Source organism: Lagopus muta, chromosome 1 (assembly GCF_023343835.1).
Source record: "Lagopus muta isolate bLagMut1 chromosome 1, bLagMut1 primary, whole genome shotgun sequence".
Lineage (NCBI taxonomy): Eukaryota > Metazoa > Chordata > Aves > Galliformes > Phasianidae > Lagopus > Lagopus muta.
Genome location: NC_064433.1, coordinates 105251618 through 105270586, shown reverse-complemented (window position 1 = coordinate 105270586; position 18969 = coordinate 105251618). Strand labels below are relative to the sequence as shown.

The 18969-nt window shown below is 42.3% G+C and overlaps 1 protein-coding gene across 2 annotated transcripts in view; it reads left to right on the top strand.

Annotated features, from left to right (window-relative positions):
• RUNX1 (RUNX family transcription factor 1) overlaps positions 1-18969 on the top strand; it is a 150528-nt gene that overhangs the window by 95328 nt on the left and 36231 nt on the right. For both annotated transcript variants that reach the window (XM_048959826.1, XM_048959817.1), the window contains exon 5: positions 8028-8132. In XM_048959826.1, coding sequence (XP_048815783.1) covers positions 8028-8132 — 105 coding nt within the window. The remainder of the gene's footprint in view (positions 1-8027; positions 8133-18969) is intronic.

The following is an 18969-nucleotide window of genomic DNA, read 5'->3' as shown; positions in this document are numbered from 1 at the left end:
ATTTTTCCCTGAACTGGTGAGCGGTGACACAGCACTCTGCTGAACGATGGTGGTTTTGTTCCACTTGAGCTGGATGTGCTTCTGAAGGCTATCATTTCTGAATGTATGTTTATGTACACATACCTTAGGCTCCAAGCATAGGGAAGCACCGTGTTTAAAACTAAAACGATACCACAGTGAAAAAAAGAAAACTCCTTGATATGTGGTAAGCCACAGCTTGAAAGCAGAAGTTCAGTTTTTGTTGTGGCTAGTTCAAATGGAGTGTTAGAAATTTATGTTAGAGTCATCCTAGGGAAGAAGAAAAAATAGCTCTTATTAATTCTTACTGACACTTTAACTCCACCCTCTCAAAATCTGTCTTCAAACATTAGCAGCGCATGTAATTGTGTATTTGTGCAAATTATGCGTATACATTTCAAGTCTTAAAACTGTAGCAAGAAGCACTGTATTTTAAAACTTGGGCTGCAATCTCTCTGAGCTACAGCTCTGCTGCAGAGGCCAACCACCCCATAGCATCTCATTCTTCCTGTGCTGTAATTATTGTCTCCACCCAAGTTCATAAGAATTTTATAGTGGTTACTGCAGCAACTCCACTTATAGTTAGAGGCTGCTTGGCTTTTCCATTAAAAGGTCTTCTCTCTACTTCCCCCTTGAGCCAATCCTTTAATGCTTTAATCCATTTTGCAAACTTGATCTGCAGGCTTTCAGTCTAAGAAGGCATCCCACCCTCAAGATTCGGTTAAAATAGGTCACTCGGGTCATCTTTCAGAACAGGATGGAAAAATATTTTTTGTCTTATTGACAGACGTGGTTGCTGTTCTGGTGCCTGCACTCACACACACGCACATGCACACACTACCTCGGTCTCAGAGCCTGAAAGCTGGAACATACATAGGATAAACCTGATGTTTACACCAGCCAGATTCCTACCGTAATTTGAAATAGTCACTTTTCAGAAATTAGACAACGTCACAATGTAGGGGAATTCCTGGTGGTTTTGTGTTTGTGGATTGCTGATGTTGCTATATAAAAGTGACTAATGTCGAAGATGCTACTGGGCTGACCAGTGTAAGACAGTGAAGACACCCTGCCTTCAGAGACCTCCTTCCTACAACCTAGGTCCCAAATCACATGCCTGTGTGTTTCCTCTCTTCCGTTAGTTTGCTTATGTCTCAGAGATGCCCTCCAGATAGGAGCATATCTTCTGTGGTTCCTTTCCTGATAAACGACCATGACCATTTGGTATCTACACCTGGTATCTCCTGCTACTGAGTCACCATAACTTTATCTCTAAACAGTTGAAATTGTGCTTTTTGTGGTTATCTGCTGAACCACACTCCCGGGAATTGTGTGGTGAAAAAATAGCATGCAGCTAATAGAAGTAGTAACTCAAGGGAAGGAACTTGAAGGGATCAAAATTGAGACCGATAACTTGTCTTCAACACCATGAACATCAATCCCTGAGCAGAGCAGGGCCACCTTGCAGGCTCACAGTGCAGCAGCAGCGGTAGTGGTGGCTGCACTTTTGCACACTTTACCAGGCTGTTGAGGATGGGATTAGCATGGAGGCCCCTGCAAGGCTGCAGGAGGCAGTGCCAGTATCATGATGACAGCGTATGGAACTGAGAAGTGAAACCCATCATCATTGCAGAAGTGAAACTAGCTGCACACAAACTCATCAAATTAAAATGTAAACAACTGGCCAAAAAAAAAGAGAGGAAAAAAATGAAACCATTTTAGTGAGCTGCGTCCTCTTTTGCAGGTTTTGAGAGGGTGAACAATCCCATTTGTGCAATGGAGAATCACTCTTCTGAGGACTGTCAGGGGCAATCTGCACAAGAGTGTCAGGGACTGTCCTTATCACCCAGATAATGGTTTTAAGGTAAACGTGGATGTTATAGCACCTGCTGAGATTGTCAGTGCCTCTACTGATGTTGCTCAGATTTCAGTTAGGTAATTTTGGTTGCTTAACACGGTCCCTGCGTTGCCTTAGGTTAAATGCCATGTGTACACTTCACCAAAATAATGCCTTGAAATGATTTCACCCCAGATAAAACCTCCCTCCAGCCTTCCAGCACAGGGAATCTGTGGTGAAAAAGGCCTTGGAGAGCGGCGAGGAGGAGCAGAGGAGGCACACATCCTTCCTCAGTGCTGGACCATGCTGCAGAAAGTAAGAGGGAAGCAGACGGGCAGGAGCCCTGCGGCGATGCCCTGCTCAGCTCAGCAGAGCTGCTTGCAGCTTTGTCAGTACCTGTTGCGCAGCAAATGAAGTTCAGCACAGGGACCAAGCATGTAGCAGGGCCCTTTGGGCCATTTGCATGGAGGCTTGGTCCCACGTAAATCCAGAACAAAGCACCTATTGATGTACCGGGATCAAGTTTTCATTCTGTGTGAGTAAATGCTGTGTAAACACAGATAGGAGAACTTCCTGGAGTGAGGCACTTGACAGCAATGCTCAAAAGTGCACCTTCATGCTGACCCAGTCTGGTTTGGCAGGTGAATTTCCCATGTCTCATACTTGCTTCAAACGCACACAGGACAACGCTACAGGTACGCAAAGGGATCAGTTGTCCATGCAGCTGATTTGCATGCACTGTCCCTGTGTTGCTTTGGGCTGTGACCCTGGTTTGCTGCCATTTCCCCATGTGCTTACTGATCCTTTTGGTCCGTTGTTCTGAGGTGGTCAGAGTTTGCAAACCTAGCGTGGCAGTGCATGAGATTCATAACAGGTTTTTCTTATATTTAAATTCAGTGGCATTTGCGGTACTGCTGGTAAACAAACGCTGCTCTATTTTTTCGATGCCACTTACTTCAGCTGCAGTGCTTTTCTGATAGAATAGCCACTGGACCAAGCATAAAAGGCAAAGCAGTGATCTTACTTTGTGAAACTGCCACTGGCAACAGAACAGTTATGGTATAGGGACAGAATCTGGAGTTGTGCAGGTTTTTTGCAGCTGGACATACAGTTGGGAGAACTACAAAAATATTACGCTTGTATCATGGGCAACAGTTAACTAATGCAGGGTCAAATTATGTTGGCCCTTTTCACCCTATCAACTACACTTGAATTATTCAGCTAATAAGTTATAAAGTGCCTTAAGTGAGAAAAATGGCAAAATTTGGCCCCGGTGTACAGCAGTCAACTGTTGAGAGTGAATATACGTGTGTTTGCTTTGCTTCCTGCCCAGGGATGCTGTCTGATATGTTATTAAAGCACAGCAGATATCTTTACTTTGGCAGACACCCAGGAAGATGTTGTTAGAAATTGTAAAGATGTGTACAATGGATCGTTTAGTGTGGTTTAATACAAGTGAGTACATAAATACCAAAAAAGTTGAATGAAAAGAATAGTATTGTAATCTTTTCTGCAAAGATCTGGAAGTCTCTCACTAATATAATAGAAACGTCTGTAATATAATTTGCATTGCATTTTTTTATTACATATTTTCCCATCCATGCCATTTGTCCTTATCAGCACAAGCATTCTTGGCTCCTTTCCCTTCTTCTTCTTCTTTATCTAATATTTTACCGTAATGATTTATGTATATATCATTGATATCATAGTATATATCATAGTCATAAAATCACAGAATGGCCTGGGTTGAAAAGGACCACAATGATCATTCAGTTTCAACCCCCCTGCTATGTGCAGGGTCGCCAACCACCAGACCAGGCTGCCCAGAGCCACATCCAGCCTGGCCTTGAATGCCTCCAGGGATGGGGCATCCACAGCCTCCTTGGGCAACCTGTTCCAGTGCCTCACCACCCTCTGTGTAAAAACTTCCTCCTAATATCTAACCTAAACCTCCTCTATCTCAGTTTAAAAACCATCTGCCCTTGTTATATATGTATATACAAAAGCTTTAATGGCACACCTATGATTGGCAGTAAAAAATTCCCAAAGCAAAATGCAGTAAGTGCGATCACAGCATCTGTTGGCTCCCTTCCACATGCACAAACCTCTGAAGCTTTAACTCTGTTTTCATTCTGTCCTCATTTGGTTGATCCTTCTTCAGTGGAATCAATCTTTTTGTGTAGTTATGAGATGGATTAAAGTGAAGGGGTATATTTGAGGGGTGGATTATCTTCCTGGAACTGTCTGTTCCCATTCCCCCTTGCATCTGCCAATGCAGCCATTGATATTAAGCATGCTTTCCCCCCCCTCCCCCCCCCCCTCCCAGCCCCACAGTTGCATTTGGCCGTGACTCTGCTTAGAGTTGATTAAAACAGCACACAGGAGCTTCATGTGACCATGTTGTCACTTAGGATTCATTTTTTCCCCCTCATTTCCTCTTGGACATTCCCAGGGGCTGTAGTTTACAAGCCTATTGCTCCCTCTAGAGCCCATCAGTCCAGTGCAGGACTGTTCTGGGGGACATAAATCCCTCTCCCTGCCAGGTGTGAGCTCATGGTTCTCTTTGCTTCCAGACTCAGACAGATGTGATGCAGCTGAATGCAAAGTTCAGGTTGCTGTGTTGCAATGCAGCATGGGCACAGCAACTTCAGATGCCTGGGAACTGGAGGTTGATCTTTGCCTTTTGCTGGTTTGAGGAGCAGTATTGCTGAGCAGGTGTTGGTTGGCATTGTACTCTGCACTTGCTCTTAAGTTCTTACAGCTTTGCACAGCATCAAGGGATCTTGTAAGCAATCCTGTGAAGTAGGAAGCTGGGGGCAACTGATTTAATCTGACTTCAGTTGAGATTCTTGAAGGCACAGTTGATAGTCCAGTCCCTAACCAGCGCTTTGGCAATCTCTGGTCTCTCTTTCAAAAGTGAGTGTTGTATCTTAGCCAAAACTGCTACTGTTTCCATTATTTTTTCTGAATGAGTACTGACTTTAATGCTCCTGCAAAATAAACGTTACCAGGCAACTTTTCCCATCCTAAGACCCCTAAGTGGGAAGGCTCGATGGAAGCAGTGAGTCTTGTGCTCTTTCCTTATGCATGTGAGGGGATGTGTGATGTCTGTCAGGAGGATTTTCAGTGGCAGATCTCTGTCTCACATCAGGTGTTCTGTGGCTAATAATAGGTGCTGCCGGGGGAATTGTGGACAGCAGCAGTCTCTGAAAGGACTCTTGCACCCAGCAAGGCACAGCTTGGTGTGGACACTGCCTTTTAAGCATTCCACCATCAGCAGAGACTCCCAGAATGATGGTGTAGGGTTTGGCTTAAACATATGAGGCATACATCATGGACCTGAACTAAGCTCTGTGTGATTTTCTGTAGTTTTATGGGACCAGAGGATCTCAGGTTTTGGTGTTAGTCAGTGAAGGGCTACATGCTAGCTTGCTGTCGCTGCTGGACCATAACCAAATTGTCGTTGTGACTATTTGAAGCATCTGAGCCAGGCCAGCATTTCAGCTTAGATCTTCACTCAGGCTGTCTGACAGCCTTGGAGGCACCTGCTCCTTTATAGTTTATAGATGTACTATCATCCCAAAGCAGGTACATCCATAAAACATGCATTTCACTAACAATACCTACAATCTAAACCTACCTTTGTCAACCAGGCATACAAATGAATAATATAGAAGCTATGACTAAAAATGATAAAACCACTTAATAAAACTAAGTGTAAATGAAACAGAACCACCAGAGAAAAACACAGGCAGAATTATTGGTAAGCAGCAATGAGTGACACATAGGTTTATGGTTATATAGTCCTGTGGTTAACCAGTATGTGGTTAATGAATACTCTTCTGTCAACAAGAAGTAAGCTAAGCATCTTCCTGCTTTTGCCAGCTTGTATCACAACCTTAAACTGGTTCTGAGGTCTCATCTGCTCAGTAGAAGATCCTGAAATTAACTTCACTCCCCTCTTCTTATTCATTCTGGTCTCACAGACTGGTGATGTGGCCTCATTTTCCTGAAGTTAGTTATCTTAATATCTTCTTTTTCTGCATTTTTTCTATCTGGAAGCACCATGAGGGCCTTCAAAAAAAAACATCAGTTAACTACATATTCTAGCAAAACAGTAGCAGCACGTTACAACTGCATGAGCAGTTGTCAAAAAATAAAACTGGGATCAAGATGGAAACGCTACAGATTAGTAAAGGCAATAACATATATTTTGAAAGTCTTTTACAGCCTTGGTGATCTAGGTGTTGTATATAATAATACAGGGAATTATTTTTTTTTTTTGCTAGAAGGAAGATCTACAGGCACCTCTCTGATATATGAGTGTAATTAGAGTTTTTTTCAGAAGAAAGCTTACTGAACTTTACTCCTGTTGCCTTACAGAAAAATCTGGTCTACGAGTGTAAAAATGTCAGCAAAGCTTTATCTTGTAATTTAGCATCTAGAAATAGCCAGGAGCATGGTGATCCTTGGTCTTGGTAGATGTAGAACGCAAGAGTTGAGGGCTAAGGGCCCTCAAACAGGGATTTAAAATTACTTTTGCTGCTGTTGTAGTTCTTTTGATTGAGGGAGTGCTTTCTAGTGAGGATGTGAAGGTGGGAAGATAGTGGCCTGCAGTCTGGGAGGGTTGTGTTTCAGCTTCTGTTTTCTCAGGGCTGTGATTCAGGATTATTGTCGGATTTAGTTGCAGCAGCCAAAGTGGTTAGCATCGCTGGCCACAGGCTTCCTGTTAGATCTTGGCCAAGACACTTTATCTCCCCACAGTTCCTCGTCTGTGAAGTGGGGAGAATACCTCTCTAATTCACCGGGCTGTGATGAGGACGGTTTCCAGTAACAGTTATATGTGTGTGTGCCCGCTGTAATGTTGATGCAGACCATTAGCACCAAAGTAGGAACTGCATTAAGAGAAGTATTGAATTGCAAGTAAATGGGCATAGGGAAGGGGTTGAATATGTTGCTGCTGGAGGCAGGCATTTGTACTTGTATTTACATTTATACAGATAAACCAGGCAAATTGTAAAAATGGGAGGTCTTATAAGGGAAGAGGCTCAGCCTTCAGGGGGGGCTGGAGCCAAGCAGTGAAATGAAACAGGCAGAGCTGTATGTACCCGGAGGAAAAGAACCTCAATTTTCTTACAACAGTTCCTGGTTATCTAACTTAGGGTGATGGCCCTTATTGTCTCTGAGTGATAATGAAGATATCAGTATCTGAGACCTCCATAATGCTGAGATAAGGATGCCAAACCTGCCAACAGCCAATTTTTTTATCGCTGTCCAGGCCAAAGCCATGATAAATACAAACACGAGATCTTATCAAAGATAAAGAAAATTACTTTTGTTACTGAAAAAATGCCTGAAGTAGTACTGGCATTATCCAAAAACAAGTCCAGAGGTAGCAGGATTTGAATGCCTCATGGTCACAGGGGGATACAAAATCATCCCGCCTCCCCAGCAGCTGTCCAGATGGACTCTTTTCAGAACTCATAGCTGTGGCATGCGCACAACAGTTTTGAAAAGGCTTTCACAGTTTTCTTATTGAATAATAGAGAAACTGAGCGTAATGCTCTGCTATGTCTTCATAAGATGTTTTAATTCTCTGTGGACAGGCTGTAGGGATTTTTTAATTTTTTCCATTCCCTTGTTTCTTGGCATTGCAGGAGCAGATTATTTTTAAAGGATTCTGGTTCATAATATGGAATTGATCTAATACTAGCTTCAACCACAAAGCATGGAATCCTATGGCCTGCCTCAGGGACCTGAGTACCCAGTTCTCTTTAATTTTACAAGCATTTTTGATCAAATTCCCGTGGCAGTTTTGGAAGAGTCAACCACAATTTCTAAGCCTCTCTGAACTAACCGCCTTTAAAAAGTTCAGATAATGCACCAGTAGTCTAGTAGATCAGATAAACTGTAACTGTTAAGGGTAACCTCCTTATTTTGCAAACAAAGTGTAGAACATTTACATATAAATTGATTTTTTTTTCCAAATGCTTTGAGCAGTTGCCACAAAGGGAATGCATCCAGCAGCAGACAGTAGTGAGCCCATGCTGCTTCATATCTGTCTGCAGATACGGACAGCTAGTGGTTAGTGTCATTTGGTGTGTCCTGATTCTGTTTGAAAGGACAACCTGTTCTCAATACATATGTTCAGTAACCTTCTCTCCTTTTGCAGGGAAAAGCTTCACACTGACTATCACAGTCTTCACAAACCCTCCACAAGTAGCCACGTACCACAGAGCCATCAAGATAACGGTGGATGGACCACGCGAACCCAGAAGTAAGTGGACTAAAAAGAACATTTGCAGAAGGTCGTGTTGATTATTTAGCTCAGGCATTCCATCACCAGCTGTATGCAGTGCAACAGCACCCAGTGCATGTGGATCAGTGGGTGTGCCTCAAGCCAAGGCTGTCCTATGAGTGGTTTTAATTATGCCTTCCTGAAGGTTTATTTTTCATGGGTGTCCATTTGATCTAGAATATGAATTACTTTGCATTTATAAAGTATCTACCTAAGGATGGTTTGGATTGTACCCAAAAGCTGACAAAAGGCATGTTGGTAAAAGGTGGGCAGCATATACCTTATGCACATTTCTTGCTAGTCTCATCTTTCAGATGCTCAGAGGGTTTTAAAGTATTGGAAACCAATACGTCATTGATCTAAGTCTTCAAACTCAGCCACCCTGAAGAAATAAATAAATGTCTGAGAGGCAACACCTGGTTTCTCCCTTGTAGAGTTCACTGTGCTTCATTCCACTGTACAACTTGGGAAAGCAGTAATTGCTGAGAGAGATGCTTCCAACAAGCAGATGCAATTACCCCAGTGGGACACCCCTTCTCACAGACAGGCAATGTTTCCTTTTTTTTTTCTTTTTTTTTCTTTTTTAAGAATGAAGCTTAAGGAGAAGAGGAATGATTTGATATCCCAGGGGAATATCCACACTGCTCACGCATGCGGTTGTTTTTGTTAGGTCAGAAGGGGAAGGTTGCTTTGTTTTGGGGGAAGTGAGGGTTGCACAGGTAGGCAGATGTAGGTGCTTCTCTGGCATATGCTCTGCCTGTTACCACAGGCAATCTTTAACCTCAGAATGTGGAATTTTCATATTTCTATCAAAATGCCCTGATGTAAGTTGAGGTTTGTGGTTAGTTTTTCACTCCTTCTGCACACTTGGCAGAAGTTCTGGCTGTTGCTTAAGTGGAGTCGTCCTGGGAGAAGAAAGCAGTAAGATTCAAACACCCACTAGGGAATGAGACATGCAGCTCGGGGCTACTTTAACTGAGTGGTGCAAAAGAAGAGTTTGAAACTTGAGTTTAAATAACTTAGAAAACTGCTGACTTTCATATGCGTTTTTTTAATGGAGCCTTCATTTGCCTGAGTTGTGTCATGATGCTGCATGCATTGAATGGAAAAAATCTGACCTACGTGTATTTTTTAAATGCTGCCAGGATAATGCTTCTTCTTTAGTTGGTATTTGTGTTGCTTTTGGTTTTTTTTTCTTTAAACTTAAAGAATTGTCCCTGAAAAATATCCCTCGTGAACCAGGCACCAGGTTCACAGCTGTGCACATAAAATAGATATTTGTATATGCAAGCTCCAGGTTTGCATGTGTAATTACCTGGACATGTTCACAGTTTGCATACAACAAATAAGCTTTGTTTTTTTAAATACGAGTCTGCTAGAATAGTAAGACACAAAATCATCCTGCAGGCATACCCTACTGTTTTAAATCAATTCTTCAGTTGGTATAGTAGTTAATATTTAATAAGATTCTACATTTTAAAAAGGAAGTAGAAATATAATATATACTGAAGCAATACTCGTATCTCCCCAACTCAAATGTATGTAAAAGCTTCCTTGTAAATGGTTTCATTTTGTCATAGGCAACCCAGAAGTACAAAGGAGTTCCGTACTCAAGGAGGCTTTACATGTGCCATGAGCAGAGGTCAGCTCCTTGGCAGGAGTGCACAGCTCCTTTTATTGCTAAGTCACTCATGATGCAATGTGGACGGGATTCTGCTCCTTTTCATTTCTAAGTGGGCTGCAAGGTCCTGTAGGCTGACTCCACACCAGCTTACGAACTGTGGCAGTTGTTGCAATCATAGAATCACAGAATGGTTTGGGTTGGAAGGGAGCTCAAAGCCCACCCACCCCAACTCAGGCTGCCCAGGGCCCCATCCAACCTGGCCTTGAGCACCTCCAGGGATGGGGCACCACAGCTTCTCTGGGCAGCTGTGCCAGCGCCTCACCGTCCTCTGAGGAAAGGATTTCCTTCTAACATCTAACCTAAATTTCCCTTCTTTTAGTTTAAAGCCATTCCCTCTTGCCCTGTCACTGTCAGGCCATTTAAAAAGTTGCTCCCCCTCCTACTTATAAGCTCCCTTCAAGTACTGGAAGGACACGGGGAGGTCTGCCCAAAACCTTCTCTTTTCCAAGCTCAATATGGTCTCTGCTGTCTTTATTTATGTTTGACTGAAATAGTAATGTGGCTTAAAAGGATAAAGTGCTACAAAGGAGGGAAAAAGTGGTACCCAGACCTTTCTCCCTTCCTTGTTCCTCACATGTTTGGAACAACCCTGACCACAGCTCAGTTTTCCCAACTGTCACCCATTCACCAGTTTTTAGTAATTAAACTCAGAATTAATTCTCTCCAAATAGCCATTATGTCTCTGAGAGAGACCTGCTGTTTAGGGCTATACGTGTTTTTTTTATCCCTTCAGTGGGTGTATTCTGTTCTGCACTGCTTTGATTAGATCAAGGTACGTCTGTAGCACGTACCAAAACAGATAGCGCGGCTGTTATCTGCACAGGATTTGAGGTTGAACGTATCAGTAGATGCATGCCATGTATTGAATGGATTTAAAATGATATCAGCCTTCTTACATGCAGGCTAGAATCAAAATAAAACTGGGATAGAAACAGTTCATCACTGATCAATATTTGGGAACTTCCATGCCTACAAGGGGGAATGGTTTTAAACTGAGACAGAGGAGGTTCAGGTTAGATATTAGGAGGAAGTTTTTCACACAGAGGGTGGTGAGGCACTGGAACAGGTTGCCCAAGGAGGCTGTGGATGCCCCATCCCTGGAGGCATTCAAGGCCAGGCTGGATGTGGCTCTGGGCAGCCTGGTCTGGCAGGGGGTTGAAACTGGATGATCACTGTGGTCCTTGTCAACCCAAGCCATTCTGTGATTCTGTGATTCTGTGATTCTATGATACAGATCCATGACTCAGTCTCTCACCTGAGCTGCAGGAATTCCAGAAATACTGACTTGTGTTTTCTAACATACCCTGACTCAGAAGAAATGTGGGAAAGAGAACAGTAGGAACAAAATTAGATACTGCTGTCTTGCAGACCTCTGGAAAAACCATGCTTACTTCCACAGCCAACTGTAGTAATAAACATTGATTCATTTACTTTATGTTTGTAGTGGTTGCAGATAGGCTGGATTCTAATGAGCATGGCCTATAAAAAATACTGGGAGGTAAGATGCCATTTTTGAGATAAGGGTTAAAGCTTTGTAACAGAACAATTTTCAGTGAAATTAATAGGTTGTAGAAAAAAAAATAATAATTAAAAAAAGAGCACCAAACCTTTAGACAGATTAACTTCAGAAATAATAGAAACACGTTCTTTTGTCATTAGAGAATGACAGAATAAGAACAATTTCTAAGCCAGAACCAAAAGGGTTCTAAAATTATTATTATTTTTTTAATGATAAAGGACAGCTTCTTAAGCAATGCATGTTTGGGAGAAACTTCAGAAAGTAATGCAAAGCAGCATTTGAAGCTGTTCTTGGCAAGTAGAAAAATGCTCAGACCAAGGGCTCTGAAGGCAAGCATACAAAGCATGGACTTTTTGGCTCACTCTGATGTGTGGAGATGTCACAATAGGCAACTATAGCACAATGTGTATCTTTGTACATGCGCACCACCCCTCTCTGAAGCAAGTCCTGTCTTTGCTTTTCAGACTGTGGATTCTTGCATGTCATGCCATACATTTGGTCACAATGTACAGTCTACGGGCAGCTCTTTGCCCATCAGCCTATTTGCATATATAACTATAATATTTGTATTTACAACTGTGGTAATTACTTGTGTGAGTTGCTTATAGCATTGCCTTATTTTTTCTTTTTTTTTGCCACTGAATTTCTGACTGTGCCTATCCAGATGATTCTTCTCATCAAATTTTCAGGGTTTGTAGAGAGAGCCAAGGTACTTAAGAATCTGGCTCTTCCTCTGCTGTCTTTGTTATGTATTTTGAAAAATCTCTTTTAAACTTAGTATTTTCATTCTCCAGCTTTTCAGAAATGCTTATTTTCTTTCTTTCTTTCTTTCTTTTTATAAAAAGAAATAATACTGCACCGTCAGAGAGAAGGGCAAGATGACCTAACCCATCATTTTCTTCTCCAACTTCTATGATTCTATGATTCATAAAGCAATTTATGTTTTTATGAGCTAAGTCCATGGGGAAAATCATTAGCAGTAACCAGATCAAGAGTAGTGCTCCTGATGAAAATACTTTTGGTTAGGAAACTTGGTAGAAATAGTATGACTCTAAAATTAAATATTTCCCTTAGGCCATTTGACCTACTGTGTATGTCTGCTCAAAAATTAGGTTTTTCTTCTTTTGACTGCTTCTTTCTGTTTTTCTCATTGAATTGTTTTAACCTACATAGCTCTGAAAAATTCGCTAATGGACCAGGTGCCTGAAGACTGTGCAAAATGAAAGGGCTGCACAGATTTCGCCCCAGCAGCCCTGAGCTGTCCAAGGTTAAGCTGTGCATTAAATGTTATTATCCCATATTGGATATGTGGTTTTCCCAAATACTTTTTTGGCATCCTTGTATCAAAGGGCAGGATACTGTGAAGCAGACAGGGAATAATATTGCTAAGCAGGGTTGGAGAAGGAGCTTTAAAGGCTGCTGGCTGAAGAAATGCCTTTCGAGGGACAGTTGCTGACTGGCAGAGCTAGCCATGGGGATGCACAGCTTTGGTCTGCTGCAGCTGATGGCACCCTCAGACCTTGATCTGGATTGGTCCTGCCTCGCTTGTGAAGTTTGAAGTGAAGCTCCTGGCCTGGATCTGCTCAGAAAGAGCATCTTCACCTTCAGCCTCTTCCTGCAAGGAAAAGCCAAGCAGTTTTCCAAACCTTTGTCATCTCAGTGATTTGAAATAATATGAAATGCCTTCATTTTTTGCTTGTTTGCTGCTGCAAGTGCCTCCATCTGCTGAAAACTGAGACTAATGTGTACCAAAGAGTTGTTTAGCATCGTGAGAGAATGAGCCATCACGTCACTGGCATAGACCCACCATATGAAATTTGACTGTGGTTTTTCAGATTCTCCCACTCACCTGGAGATGTACAGTGCTTAAAAGCTTCTTGGCAGAAAATGTGTAGAGGGAAATGTGGCATTTTTAAGTTCCTTTCTATATAGCAAAATCCCTGTACTGAAATGCAAGTGTGGCTGGGACTCCTTCCCTTTGCTAACACTAGCTGCATGGCACAGGCTGCATGGCGTACTGCCCTCTGAGGATAGGAACCCAAACTTTCAAATCACTGTTTAAAAATCTTGGCTTAGACACTTGCCCCGGAGAGGTTCCAATCTAAATAAATCTTGTATAGACAAAAGAAAGGGATGGGCTGCAAGAAGAGCCGATGGCTGAGCAGTGCTGATTCTCAGTGCATATTTGCATCCCTGTGTCCCATTGTCTCATTGACACTGCCTGATGAGTGGGTGGACGGATGTTTAAATTACAAGCATGCTCTGGAGACATCATAGTCAGCTTGTGCAATGGCAGCGTACAAGCCTACAGCAGCTGTGTGAACTAACAACATTTCCAGCCCAAATTCAAGCAATGTGACTATCTCTTATTGGTGCCGAACATGCCTCAGTTGTAGGGACATCATTTTTGTCCTGCTCATTATTTCCCTTTTATTTTATATACCAGTATACACCCAGTGTACCTTAAGATTTAATGGTGCAGATGCTTCCTTTCCACCTGGAAAAGGAGGATTGAGATTATTTTCCACAGCATTTATCAGTCTCACTGCTGAGACAGTGGGGAGAGTTGATGTTGGGTTGGTGGGGTGGGGAGTTGGTCATTTTAATTTAATGAAATTGCCACAGTACTTGCAAGACAAAATCTTGTGTTGAGCATTGCTGTAGAGACTGCTTTTCTGTGAGTGGTAGCTCATACATATTTGCTTGTCTAGGCTATAAACTGCATTCTTTAAAGATAGACAGAAGTGTTGACAGTGTAGGTTCTTTCCTCACATAAAGTAGAAAAAGAGGAAGTAAGAGTTGTTGTGATGTAGGCTAGGAGCCACCTGGTACTCTATAAATTATTTCTGCCCCTTGTTAGAGTCACTTAGTCTCACACAGATCTTTTTCTTTCTCTCTTGAATTAGTGTGATTCAAAATTGAGAAGGGGTTTGTACTTTCCTTTTTCATTTCTTTCACTTTTTTTCATCTTTGTTAATTTAATTTTTGCACTGAATACTCATTATTTTATTGCCTAATTGTAGAACAGCAACAAAGACAGTGGTATGTTTGTTTACCTATATTTGCACAATGGAATTTTCAGGTATATCTACCCTTGGTGTAGTTGTACTAAAGTTACGGGGAAAGTCCTCTGTAACTGTGGCAAAAGAATGAGATGAATGTATATTCACAGGATCACAGAATGGTCTGGGTTGGAAGGGAGCTCAAAGCCCATGACCCAACCCCTGCCATGGGCAAGGCTGTCCCCCAGCAGCTCAGGATGCCCAGCAACCTGGCCGTGAGTGCCTCCAGGGATGGGGCACCACAGCTTCTCTGGGCAGCCCGTTCCAACTTACAGAAATGCCTTCAAACCAGCCAGTAGTTCTGACATTCTTCTGTCAAGTGCACTTAACTACAGAGAATTTATCGCTGCTGAGATTGATAGACAAGTCTTTTTTGAGGGGGGAAATATTTTGTCTGTAGAAACACAAGAAAGAACTGCATGGATTTCATATGCGTTTGTGTGAGCTTGTATGTGAGAAAAGCACTGACATGCAGTGTGGTGGCAAGTAGGTTGGCCAATGGGGATATGACTGTCTGCTGGTCCCCTCTGAGGCCCTCACTCACTGAATCTTGGTCAGACTGTCCATACCTTGATGCTGCATGGGTCAGTCCAAAGCATGAGGGAGAGCAATGCTTGGGTGAGTCTATGTCCACTTATCTTCTACACTGTAGGAGAAAGAGTTGTCTGTTGTACTACAGCACACTGTGCTTGTTAATGACTGAAACATACCCTAAGGAGCAAGAAGAATGAAAACATGGCCCATGCCTTCTTTAATTGTGGAGCAGATAAGGAACAGACAGTGAAAATGGGAGGAGACATGAGAAAGAATTTAACTGGCCACAGTAGTAAAGTCTAGTAGTAGAGTTCATACATTTCTCCCTCTTTTTTTTTTTTAATGGCTTTAGCCCTTTGTTCTTTCCTGGCAGAGTGATGTTGTTGGAGCCTATTAAGCACTAAGTACACCAGGCTGCCTTCTCTGGGCTGACCAGTCAGGAAGAGTCAGGCTGTGTCATAACCCCAGCACATAAAGCCACACAAAACTTTCAGTGACCATGTTGATTTAATTATTAAGGATTCTGTTTGTCTGAGTCTCTCTGCCTCTCCTACCTGTGCCCCGCATTATGGGCTGTTCTTCATTACCTGCTCTACCTATCTTCGCAATCTAGCCGCAAACAGTTTTGGTTGACCACACCACTTCCCTCTTGAAAGTTAATACTGTTTGACTCATTCTGCACTGCTAACACCAAGCCAAAGAAAACAAGCCAAAGAATAACCTGCTTGTATGCAGTTTGGAAACTTCTCAGAGGCCCTGCTTTCAAAATGCTATACAGTAGCTTACTATATCTCTCTGCAGCTGCAAAGAAAATGAGGAAAGCAAAAAATGGTTCAAGAACCTAAAATAAAGACACAGCAGAACCACATGAAATTTATGAGCTTTCAGTGAACTGCAGTCTTGTGTAGGCACAGTGGCACGTTAGTACAGAGGAGGGACTACTTAGTAACCTACAGATAAAAAGATTCAATCTCATTTCTTTGCAAAAGGTATTTGCAGCTGCTCTGTGAAGACACCACCCACTGGCGTTATGGAAAGTAAGGGTCTTTAGTTCAAGAGAAGCACATAACCTGGCTACCTGAAAAGTTTGTGGGTTTTTTTGACAGGAACAAAGTTTGTCACAAGTCTTCAACGTCTGCCCAGTCAATGCCCTACAAGGGTAAATTTTCTTCTGCGTAGCCAAATCGCCCTGGTTTATGTGAACAGCCATGGGACTTGACTTTCAAGTTCCAGGACCTTCATTCATCCCTATAAGAGGCTGAATTGGGGAAATTTTCTATGGTCCACATACATTTCAGTCAGCTGATGAAACAAGTTTCTGTCCTTCAATACTACTGTGTTGGTGCAACTCACTGTTCCACATATTTGGCCTCTCAAAGGCATGCAGTAAAAGCCAGTGCATCCCCACTTAGCACAACCTTGGCTCAGAGGGCAGGGTTTCAGCTTCATCCCGACTAAATCTGTGCGTTTAATTAGGAGCCTCATCGCCTTCCTTCAGCGGAATTGCAACCATCTTCAAAGGGATTCTCAAATGGTGGCTTAGTCTTTGCAGTCTGAGACTTGCGTTTCTGCAGCTTATTCCTTGGACAGAGGTCTATTTTTGTGCCAGTGTTTTTCTTGGTTGCTGGCGTACTTGTTGGTTGGCTGCTTGTTCCTAATTCTGCATCTCCTCTCTCATCCCTATCTTCAACTATTATGTTTCAACCCATGTCTAGAGGGTATTCTTATGGCAGTTTGTACATGTGGGAAGATGCAAACTATAAAGAAACAAAAGAGGATTTTGGCAATGTGCTGCTTAAGTTGAAAGTCATTAAAGCTTTGTCGAGGAGTCAGGATTCTTGGAGTATATACATCAACATGGGGGAAAGGGAAAAGAAGGTAAAGGGTATAATTTGCAGACTAATTTAACTTCATGAACAATTTCTTCCCTCAAAACTCTCAACTCTCAGTTCCCTTACTTTTACTTCACTGAGGTTCTTCCAGAGAAGAACCCACAGAATAATTGCCCTTTGACAACAAAAATAGAGGACACTTATATGTCATGTTCATTAGAAGTTTTGGTGGACCTATGTCAAGCAAAATAGTTGTGGTGTTTTGGTGTGTTTTTGTTTGTTGTTTTTTTTTTTCTAATGTGTGTTGAGATTTAAGCAGAAGTGTGTTTGTGCATTGCTGTTTGTTAGTACAGCACAGGCTGTACCAGCAGAGCTGGAGGGGAGGAAGCATCTTTCCTGTCTTGCAGCAATTTCCAAGATTGCTTTTTCTGGCTGTTGTAACTCAGGATGAACGTGAGACTTTTCAAGTGTTCATCAGGATCAAAGAGGCCTGTAGTTGTGCACTCAGCATGCTTGGCTGGAAGGAGGATGACCAAAATCCCCAGGTTTTGCCTTTTTTCAGGAAGGGTGCACTCTTCAGCCCACCAGCATTCATCTCAAAATGTAGACTATCCCAGTGCAGCTGGGAAATTAAATATGGATAGAAATGGAGAGAGAAGGACTCATAGCTTGTAATTAGGGCTCTCATCTGGAATACAGGAAACTGAAGTTCATTTTCTATTACACATTAGGCAAGATGGGCTTGATTCTGACTCTCAGCTGGGGGCAGTACTCCCTTTTGTTGGACATTTGTGGCTTGCTCTATCCATAGCATATCCATAGCATTATGAGGTTTTTGGGGTTTTTTTAATGTACTGATTTTAAAAAGAAATAGTAAGAAAAACAGTGTTGCTGGGAATGTTTAACTCCTACTAAAAAAACATAGGAAAAAAGTGCCCCAGCTGCTCAGCAGGAGCTGCAAGCTACTACTGTGTGTTACTACTCTGTGGTGAGTGCAGGGTGAAGAACCCCAGCGGAGAGGCCATCAGCTGCCTCACATTTCCCATGGGCAAGGGTCTGCACTGGTGGAGCTGCTGGAGAGCAGTGAATGTGCCACATGAACCCTTGTTTGCCTTCTTGGCATCACCAGACACTTGCTTAACACACAGCCAAATTGGATTATCGAGTGGAAAAATTAAATGCAGAGCAAAGGATGACACCTGAAATGTCTAGCATGTCTGCAGTTAGTCAGAACAACAAACAGATTTTCCATAAAGGCACGGAAAGACCAAGGTTTGCCAGGGAGCTGATAGAAGAAACACAGCTGGAAAGATTTCCCGTTGTCAGTCTGTCTGTGTTTGGCATTACATGGTGCTGGCATAATTTGGCATTTGGCTTTTGAAGGACATCTGGATGTCAGGCTGTTCGTTGTGCCAGGAATGGTGCATGTGCATAATGCCCTGTCTCCTGCTCACGTTTCCCAGTACCTCGTGCCTAAGGTCACATTGGGTCTGATGACCAACACTGCTTCTGCTGGTAATTACAGACACAGCACAAGAATGTTTAGCATAATATCCTGTCTGCTGTCGTGTTCCTACTGTCTGGAAATAAGGCTTTCCTTACACGGTGCTTAAGAAAACAGCCAAAAAATATAATTGCTGATGAGTCTACTCAATGCCCTTCTACCATCACCCTTATTTCTCCTTGCTGCAGCACTGTTTTTAACAGAGAAGGAAAACATCTTATAGCTTGTCTAGTTCCTCTACTAGTAGCATTTTACACAGTATTTTTAACACTGTTCATGATGTTGGTGTGCTTCAGTGTGCTCCTGCAGAGGTCTCTGCAATGTCCAAATGTGATGTCCTTTCCAAGTGGTGGAGGCTGTGGAGGAAACCACTCTTCAGTCTGGTCTCATTTTCAAGTGTCATCTTCTAGAACCCCCTAGGCTGCTGTGTAACAGCAGTTAGATACAAATTTAGAGGAAAAAAAAAATGTAAATTATTTTATAGGACACATAGAAAAATATTATTCGCTTAGGCACTATTTCCATTTTTAGCAAAAAAAAAAAATCATTTATTTTGTAAGCAGAACAGCTGATTTTCAAGCTTTTGCATTGCATCATGATAATGTAGAAATACTTCAATTAATTTTTGTTTACAAGACTATATATTTTTCGCACTGAAAAGCATGTGCTCTCATTCTAGAA